This window comes from Podarcis melisellensis (assembly GCF_964234715.1).
Source record: "Podarcis melisellensis genome assembly, chromosome: 9".
Classification (NCBI taxonomy): Eukaryota; Metazoa; Chordata; class Lepidosauria; order Squamata; family Lacertidae; genus Podarcis; species Podarcis melisellensis.
This window is the reverse complement of record NC_138541.1, coordinates 66,925,713-66,934,982: the sequence shown is the minus strand read 5'-3', so window position 1 is coordinate 66,934,982 and position 9,270 is coordinate 66,925,713. Positions and strand designations below refer to the sequence as shown.

The 9,270-nt window shown below is 45.0% G+C and overlaps 1 protein-coding gene and 1 long non-coding RNA gene across 2 annotated transcripts; one reads left to right on the top strand and one right to left on the bottom strand.

The window, feature by feature from the left end:
* Window positions 1–284: 284 nt before the first annotated feature.
* On the top strand, window positions 285–5,463 carry SOD3 (superoxide dismutase 3). Its single transcript, XM_081924636.1, has 2 exons — window positions 285–452; window positions 3,898–5,463. Exon 2 carries the CDS (start codon window positions 3,926–3,928, stop codon window positions 4,664–4,666), a length of 741 nt encoding a protein of 246 aa, XP_081780762.1. The 5' UTR covers window positions 285–452; window positions 3,898–3,925; the 3' UTR covers window positions 4,667–5,463.
* On the bottom strand, window positions 4,915–7,353 carry LOC309377425. Its single transcript, XR_014171557.1, has 2 exons — window positions 6,891–7,353; window positions 4,915–6,714 (listed from the first exon to the last, which is right to left on the bottom strand). It is a non-coding gene; the product is annotated as an uncharacterized lncRNA (long non-coding RNA).
* Between the last annotated feature and the right edge of the window lie 1,917 nt (window positions 7,354–9,270).

Here is a 9,270-nt window from a genome sequence, read left to right as displayed (position 1 = left end):
AAAGCGGATTCCAAGGAGGCTTAACAACAGGAAAAATATTGCCGCCTAGTTGACAGATTCTGTATGAACTCATCAGCAAATTGACTAAACAAAGCCTTCTTTAAATATTTTTCCTCTGTCACTTCATGTTGAAGCTTATTTCCTCTAGTGCATGAAGCAATGAAATATTAATTTTAAAGCGTTTTCTTTTCTTTGAATAATCTGCAGGCTTTGCCTCTATAGATGGATTTTAGATGACATTTCCCCCTCCTCTCCTCATTTTTTCTCCTAACCACTCCCCTGAGCTACTATTACCTAACTTTTACACAAACAAGCAGAGCTCAGAAGCTCTAACTCAACAGCTGCCTGGAACCTAGACTCGCTTTCTTGTCACCCTTTGCACAAAGAGACTGCACCCAACTGGAAAGTGTTTTGGGAAAACAAATCTTTGCAGAAGGAATCCTGCGCTGAAGGTAGGATGATTGCAATTACTTTTAGAACCGTCTGAGGATGAAAACAGACAGCATTCTTAGACTGTGTACACACTCCCATTTACTCTCATCCACCACTGGTTTGCGAAGCAGTTTGCATTCGATTCAGACTCTATTCTATCGTTTCTTATGAAACACTGAGTTTTTATGAGTTTCCCCACCAAAACCAGCTTCAATCTGAATCGAGAAAAAGAGAGTTCCAGCTGTATTTTAAGCCGATAACATGAACACAGCGTTAGTGTAACGAACATATATGCTCTGCCTATAAAGGCAAGTAGCTTTGAAGGCAGCAAACACATGATCAGACTATTTCATTTGCACTTAGTCTGTTTGTCTGTCTTCACTGTGTATTAAAGTCTTGACTTCTTTTTTTCAACTTTTGGGAAAACCAATGCCGTTTTGGGGAATGCTGAGGAAAAGGGGGGATCCAGTGGTGTGATATTTTCCCAGCCATATTCAAGAGGGGTTGTGTGTTTGGGTTTTGTTAAAAAAAAAATGGGACATTGCTAGTTCCATGTCAGAGAATCACAGAATTGTAGTGTTGGAATGGGTCCCGATGAGGGAAGAATGGAGATTGGGTCTAATGAATACTTTTGTTATTACCTCAGAAACGATATGGGCATAATGTAGCCACCTAATATGTTTTCTGCTGTGGGGCTGAGGGATCTGAATTTGAGAAACAACTGGGGTTTTTTAAATACCTCACCCCTGTTTAAAAACCAGAACACCCTGTTCCTGTAACATAAACATGACATTCTTGAGATCGCCCAAAGACAGCTCTAAAATGCTGAGCGGTGAACCAGAAAGTCTTCCAAGTTCAAATCTCACCTCAGTCATTAATATTATTGTCTAGGTCATGGGTAGGCAAACTAAGGCTCGGGGGCCGGATCCGGCCCAATCGCCTTCTAAATCCGGCCCGCGAACAGTCCGGGAATCAGCATGTTTTTACATGAGTAGAATGTGTCCTTTTATTTAAAATGCATCTCTTGGTTATTTGTGGGGCCTACCTGGTGTTTTTACATGAGTAGAATGTATGCTTTCTACTGGGTTATTTGTGCATCTCTGGGTTATTTGTGGGGCATAGGAATTTGTTCATTCACTCCCCAATATAGTTTGGCCCCCCACGAGGTCTGAGGAACAGTGGACCGGCCCCCTGCTGAAAAAGTTTGCTGACCCCTGGTCTAGGTGTCTCTAAACAAGGTGCAGTCTCCTTTACCCCAGTGGAGGAGTGGTAACATCACCTGCCTAATAGCCTTCTAAGGATTGAGATCACATATGTGAAATAGTTTCATAGAACCATAGAATGGTAGAGTTGGAAGGGACTCTAAGGATCATCTAGTCCCAACCCTTTGCAATTCAGGAATCTCAACTAGATCCTGCGTGACAGATGACCAACCAATCTCTGCTTAAAAACCTCCAGACTCTCACTCTTGTTCCACTGTCAAACAGCTCTTACTGTCAGAAAGTTCCTCCTAATGTTTAGTCGGGATCTCCTTTCTTGTAGTTTGATTCCATTGTCGAAACAAAATTAAAAAATTCCTTCCAGTAGCACCTTAAAGGTAAAGGGACCCCTGACCATTAGGTCCAGTTGTGTCCAACTCTGGGGTTGCGGCACTCATCTCGCTTTATTGGCCGAGGGAGCCAGCGTACAGTTTCTGGGTCATGACTAAGCCACTTCTGGTGAAACAGAACACCACACGGAAACACCGTTTACCTTCCCGCTGGAGTGGTACCTATTTATCTACTTAAACTTCAACGTGCTTTTGAACTGCTAGGTGGGCAGGAGCAGGGACCGAACAACGGGAGCTCACCCCGTCGTGGGGATTCAAACTGCCGACCTTCTGATCAGCAAGTCCTAGGCTCTGTGGTTTAGCCCACAGCGCCACCCACGTCTCACCTTAGAGTAGCACCTTAGAGACCAACTAAGTTTGTTATTGGTATGAGCTTTCGTGTGCATGAACACTTCTTCAGATTCTTGGTTTGAGCCCTATCCTCCAGAGCAGGGGTCAGCACCCTTTTTCAGCTGTGGGCTGGTCCGCTGTCCCTCAGACCATGTGGTGGGCCAGACTATATTTTTTTTGGGGGGGGGGAATGAACGAATTCCTATGCCCATAGCCCAGAGATGCATCTTAAATAAAAGCACACATTCTACTCATGTAAAAACACCAGGCAGGCCCCAAAAATAACCCAGAGATGCATTTTAAATAAAAGGAGACATTCTACTCATGTAAAAACACCAGGCAGGCAGCTCGTCTTTGGAAGGAAGCATGAAGTGCTCCAGAATCTCCTGGTAGACATCTATGTTGACCCTGGAATTAATGAAGCACAGTGAACCAACACCAGCTGATGACATGGCTCCCCAAATCTCTTTTCTGATGAGAGCAGCTTTTGCATCTCATTTGGAAACCAAGGACCCAGAGTCTGGAGGAGGAATGGGGAGGCACACAATGCCAGATGCTTGAAGTCCAGTGTGAAGTTTCCACAGTCTGTGTTGATTTGGGGAGCCATGTCATCAGCTGGTGTTGCTTCACTGTGCTTCATTAAGTCCAGGGTCAACGCAGCCATCTACCAGGAGATTTTGAAGCACTTCATGCTTCCTTCTGCAGATGAGCTTCATGGAGATGCTGACTTCATTTTCCAGCAGGACTTTGGCACTTGCCCACACTGCCAAAAGTACCAAAACCTGGTTCAATGCCCATGGGATTACTGTGCTTGATTAGCCAGCAAACTCACCTGACCTGAACCCCATAGAGAATCTATGGGGCATTGCCAAGAGAAAGATGAGAGACATGAGACCGAGCAATGCAGAAGAGCTGAAGGCTGCTATTGAAGCTTCCTGGTCTTCCATAAGACCTCAGCAGTGCCACAGGCTGATAGCATCCATGCCATTGAGGCAGTAATTGATGCAAAAGGGGCCCAAACCAAGTACTGAGTACATGTGCATGCTTCTACTTCTCAGAGGTCCAATATTGCTCTATTTGCAGTCCTCGTTTTGCTGATTTCATTTAATATTCTAATTTTCTGAGATTGTTAATTTGGGGTTTTCATCAGCTGTACACCATAAACATCACAATTATAACAAATAAAGGCTTGACATATCTCGCTTGGCATGTCATGAGTCTATCTCATATATTAGTTTTACCTTTTAAGTTGAATTACTGAAATAAATGAACTTTTCCACAATATTCTAATTTTTTGAGTTTCACCTGTAGATAACTAAAGATGGCTATCTTGTCTCCTCTTTACCACGCTAAACATGGCCAATTCCCTCCACCATTTCTCATAAGGCTTGGTTTCCAGACCCTTGATCATTTTGGTTGCCCTCCTCAGTACAACGTTATAAAATGCTATTATTATTATTTTTCCTTTGGCATCGATGCTCTTACCGAAGCCATTGACGCCACTTTTCTCTGCATTATTTTCGTAGCCCTTTGCAGGTTCCGCGTAACTCCACCATGTTCTCGCTGCTGTTTCTCGCCACCGGCGTGGCCCTATGTGTAACTGATGCCCAGCCGAATGAAGAAAGCGCACTCCAAGACATGCAGAAAAAAGTCAACGACCTGTGGCTGAGTTTGCTCTATCCGCAGCTGTACGAAGATATCGTCGCCTCCAACCGGACTGCTTATGCCTCCTGCTTGGTGAAACCCAGCCCTAAAGTAGGTGCGGACAAGCCGCAGGTTACAGGACACGTTTTGTTCAGGCAGGCCTACCCAAATGGGAAACTGGAAGCTATTTTCAACTTGGACGGCTTTCCGGCAGGCACCAACTTATCCGGGAGAGCGATTCATATCCACCAGTACGGAGACCTCAGCGACGGCTGCGACTCCGCAGGCGGACACTACAATCCCTTCAAGGAAAACCACCCTCGTCACCCTGGGGACTTTGGGAACTTCTACTCTAAGGAAGGCAAGATTAAAAAATATAAGGCCAATCTCGTGGCCACCCTATTTGGCCCGTACAGCATCATAGGGAGATCGGTTGTGATCCACGAGCAAGAAGACGACCTGGGGAAAGGGAACAACAAGGCCAGTTTGGAGAACGGCAATGCGGGCAAGCGGCTGGCTTGCTGTGTCATCGGAACAGGCACGAAAAACCTGTGGGAAAGGCAGTTCCCCGAGGTTAAGGAGAAGAGGAAGAAAATGCTCACGACCAAAGAGGCAAGCAGCAGCTCGCATGGCGTTGCTGCTAAACCGTAGGAAAGCCTTCTGGTTCTTTTGAGAAAGTGTAAGATACGCCTTTTGCTCTGTCGTAGCGCTCCGTTCCGTAAGCAGATTAATAATAAAAAGTAGCAGTGTATGATTTAAAGGTTCAGGCCAGCTCTAAAGTTTATCCTTGATATAGTAAGGAGGACTGTACGCTTTGCTACTGAAATCTTGAGCAACCCTGCTTATTGTGTGCCATATCTCTTCGGGGGGAAAATATCAAGAACAAGAAAGCTGGAGGAACAAACGGTAAAAATAAATGTCTCCAACTAAGATGGTGTGCTCTGTTTTCCTATATACCTGAAACGCATAAAGAAAATACTTCCCTTTCAACTGTTTGAGGATGGGCTGGCAGAGAGTGATAACAGCTTTCCCCCCCAGAGCTCAGGTAGGAGTTTGTGTGCTATTTCTATTTTAAAACTTCAGATCCATTATTTTATTCTGCTTATATTTGCAGGTTTTACTTCCTAACTCTTTTTAAGCTTCTTAGCTGGTTTGAGTTATCCACAGTCCTGTAGCTGTGTCACACTGTTTATATTTGAAGCAAGTGTTTCCAAAAACATTCCTGACTTTTTCTTCGTCACTGAATAAATATTTGGAAAAGTGTGATTTGAATCACTTCTGGTTAAATTGTGTAATGCTGTTTGTGCAATGTTGATAAATGAAGGGGGATCTCTTTCTGCATGTTTTCAAGAGTGACAAAGATGCCATGAACTATGCCACAGAAGCACAGCAATGTAGTTTTGTGCAGCTGTTGAGAGTACTGAACTAATAAAATAGAGCAAAATACATTTTTTCATTCCAGAAGTTGGTTTGTTTTTGCAGTTCTGAAAAAAAGGTTTCTGACAAGCGTTCAGAGGGCAAAATCTAGGTTTGTTGGTTTTTTAAAAAAAAAATCGAGTTTTTCCAGTGAGAAATTCAAGGACAAGCAAACTGGGAAAAATATGAACTTTAGAATGTACTGCTGTACGTGTTTATTTCTTAAAACATTTGACCAGTGATCTGACAAATACACACATAACCTGACACCGCTTCTTAAACTTTGTTCTAAGCGATTGTGGCTTACATTTCTTTCTATATATTTTTTAACAGAACCACCACATTATTCTAAATATGTGAGGATGCTTGGATAGGTTCTGAATTAAAACCCCACTATTGCCTGGATCTTTTGTGGCCAGAATCCTGCAGTCAAACTATATACCAAGTGAGAGCTGAGGGCAACTAAAAATTGGGTTGATGCTTCAGCATGTAGAATAAATGTCAAAGAGAACACGTATACCCAGCTCCTAATACTCTCCCCTTGTTATTTGTACTGAAGTTGCACAAAGCACTTCAAAGTACACCAGCAGCTGCCATGCACCAGAGTTTAAGACCAAGTGAGTCACAGTCATGTTATAAAATAAAGTAAAAACAACACAAAATATAGATAAATATATTAGGAAATGTCTTTATTACAATTGACAAAATATATATATTACTTGATGACAGGGTTGCAATGAAAGCAAGGCCTGCAAATAAATAGAATACACATTTTTAAAGGAAATTATTAACCAGCAGCAGAATTTTATAAAGCAATTAATTTATTTAAGGTTTTTAAAAAACATGATTTCCACCCGATTTATTAAAATACATTCTTGAGAGCTCTTGACTTAAAAAAAAACTTCTGGTGAATTATATAAAATGCCCTGTGCATAAAATTAGCCTCCACTACCAAAAGATTGTTTTTTCCTTCAAAAAGAGGTTGATTCCATGACCATTGAAAATTTGCACGGTTGAATGATTTATCAAACACATTTTTAACGTAAAAGAGTCTTAAAATGTAACATTTGAGGTTTCCCCCCAACATTACAGTGTTCATTGCCTTTTGCAGAAGGATGCGAGGGAATCTTTAAAAGAAAACACCTGAACATATGAAAGGAGTCTTAATTTCTGAGAGCCTCCAGAACTGATAAAAATGAAAAACGAGTCCTAGTGAGAGAAAGAAACAAAAAGCCAAGAAGAACTTTACATAGCAGATCCCTATTCAGAATCGTAAGACTAGACTTAGGGTACTGTATTTTTTGCACCATAACACTCACTTTTTTCCTCCTAGAAAGTAAGGGGAAATGTCTGCGCGTGTTATGGAGGGAATGCCTATGGGTAGCATGCCTACGGATTTCCCTCCTCTAAAAACTATGTGCGTGTTATGGTTGGGTGCGTGTTATAGAGCGAAAAATACGGTATTTCATTTTACAGCTGAAGCCTGATAATCGCAGCCCTATGCTGGGTTCTGTCTCTTTCTTGGTTGAACTGGACCGAACCTTTGAAACTGGATTTTATTTTTTTCTATCATGAATGGCAATATTCACCCCACAGCCACCCCCCCCCCCCGCTGAGTGAACACTCAGTGTCCTCATAGTATCCATGTCCCAGTGTGAAGAGCTTATTCCCCCCGTGAAAGAGAATGGCAGCTACTCGTTTTATGGGAGAAATAATGGGGGGCATTCAGCAACACTAGGAAGGTTAAGGTGGAGCAGGCTAAAGCTTTCCCCTTGAGCTGGACACACTATCTTCATTGCATCCACACTCCCACCGCACACTGGAGGACAAAGTCCTGCGACAGAGAGCCTGCTGTAATTCCCAGTGAAAGCTATAAATTGGGCAGGGAGGTTTAACAGGTACAAGGAGCTCTCCCTTGTAGCCATTTACCGTATTTTTCGCTCCATAGGGCGCACCAGACTATAGGGCGCACCTAGGACGTGGGTGTCGCTGTGGGTAAAAGCCTCAGCGCCTTGGGCTTGCCGATCAAAAGCTTGGCGGTTCGAATCCCCGCGGCGGGGTGCGCTCCCGTTGTTCGGTCCCAGCGCCTGCTAACCTAGCAGTTCAAAAGCACCCCCGGGTGCAAGTAGATAAATAGGGACCGCTTATTAGTGGGAAGGTAAACGGCGTTTCCGTGTGCAGCTCTGGCTCGCCAGAGCAGCGATGTCACGCTGGCCACGTGATCCGGAAGTGTCTCCGGACAGCACTGGCCCCTGGCCTCTTAAGTGAGATGGGCGCACAACCCCAGAGTCTGTCAAGACTGGCCCGTACGGGCAGGGGTACCTTTACCTTTTAGGGGGGGGGGAGAGAAAAAAATTAAAGAAAAAAAAATATTTCCCCTCCCAGCCCCAAAGAGCAAAGAAGCCAAGACAGTGAGCGGGATTCATCCCGTTGGCTGTCTTGGCTTCCTCTTTAGCCGCGTGCAACCTCTCCAGCCGGGAGAGGCTGCGCGCGGCTTTGGCAGAAGCCAAGACAGCGAGCAGGATGGATCCTGCTCGCTGTCTTGGCTTCGTTTTTAGCTGCGGGACTGGGGCGGGGGAAGCCTGAGCTTCCCCTGACCCCAGAACAGGTCCAGGCTGCGCACAACCTTGCCACCGCTCCCGGAGCTGGGGGCGCACTCCTAAGGCTTGAAGAGATGCCTGAAGCCCGGGGAGCACAGCGGGAGTTGGCACTGCGCTCCCTGGGCTGCAGGCTGCTATCCGCAAGCCTTCGGGGCACGGGGAGAACTCCTGCTGCGCTCCGAAAGCTTGTGGATAGCTGCCTGAAGCCTGGAGAGTGAGAGGGATCGGTGCGCACCGACCCCTTTCGCTCTCCAGGCTTCAGCGAAAGCAACGCGAAGTATCCGGAGTGCGGAAGGAGTGCTCCCACCGCGCTTCGGAGGCTTCCCGTTGCTATCGCTGAAGCCAAGGAGCCTGCATTCGCTCCATAGGACACACAAACATTTCCCCTTCATTTTTGGAGGGGAAAAAGTGCATCCTATAGAGTGAAAAATACGGTAACTTCCACTGGGAGAAGGGCTTCACTGCACGAATGCCGGAATAAGGCTTAGGTTGCAAAGGGACGTTGGGGAACTTGGCATGTAAAAATAATACGTAGATCCACTGTGGTGCACTTCCATGCTCAAAGGTGGTTATCATGGAGTTGGAAAGGGCTCCTGGGATCATCTAGTCCAACCCCCTGCAATTATATACAAGTGATAAGGGGAATGGGCACTCTTGTACCCAGACAGCCAGGCTTCATTACCACTGGCACGGACTGTTTTCTGCAACAATTTATAGATGCAAGTGCAAATTTATGGGGCCACATACTGGTTTCAACCAGCAGCTAAATGAATATAGCTGCAATGCTATAACCTGTGCAAGTGGCAATCAAAAACAAACAGGAAAGCTCTCTAGGGTTTTTGATAGCAAAGAATTAAGTCCCAACAAGGAAGCACGACTGATACTCATAAGAACCTCTGCAATAAATAGCATCAACTGTGCTGCTCTCAGATAAACAAGCCAATGTTTTTAAAACTGAAGGCTGCTGCTATAAGCACAGTAAGAGCACAGGGGGACTTAAAAAGGTAAAGGACCCCTGACAGTTAAGTCTAGTCGCAGACGACTCTGGGGTTGCGGCGCACATCTCACTTTACAGGCCGAGGGAGCCGGCGTTTGTCCGCAGACTGTTTTTCCGGGTCATGTGGCCAGCATGACTAAACCACTTCTGGTGCAACTGAACACCGAAACCAGACTTACTTGTGAGTGAACATGCGTAGGACTGTAAGTTAGGTCTAAACTAGATGTCGTTGGATGTACCAC

What these genes read in the sequence shown, in the direction of transcription:
- SOD3 (XM_081924636.1), top strand. Translation starts at nt 3,926, where the DNA reads ATGTTCTCGCTGCTGTTTCTCGCCACCGGCGTGGCCCTATGTGTAACT.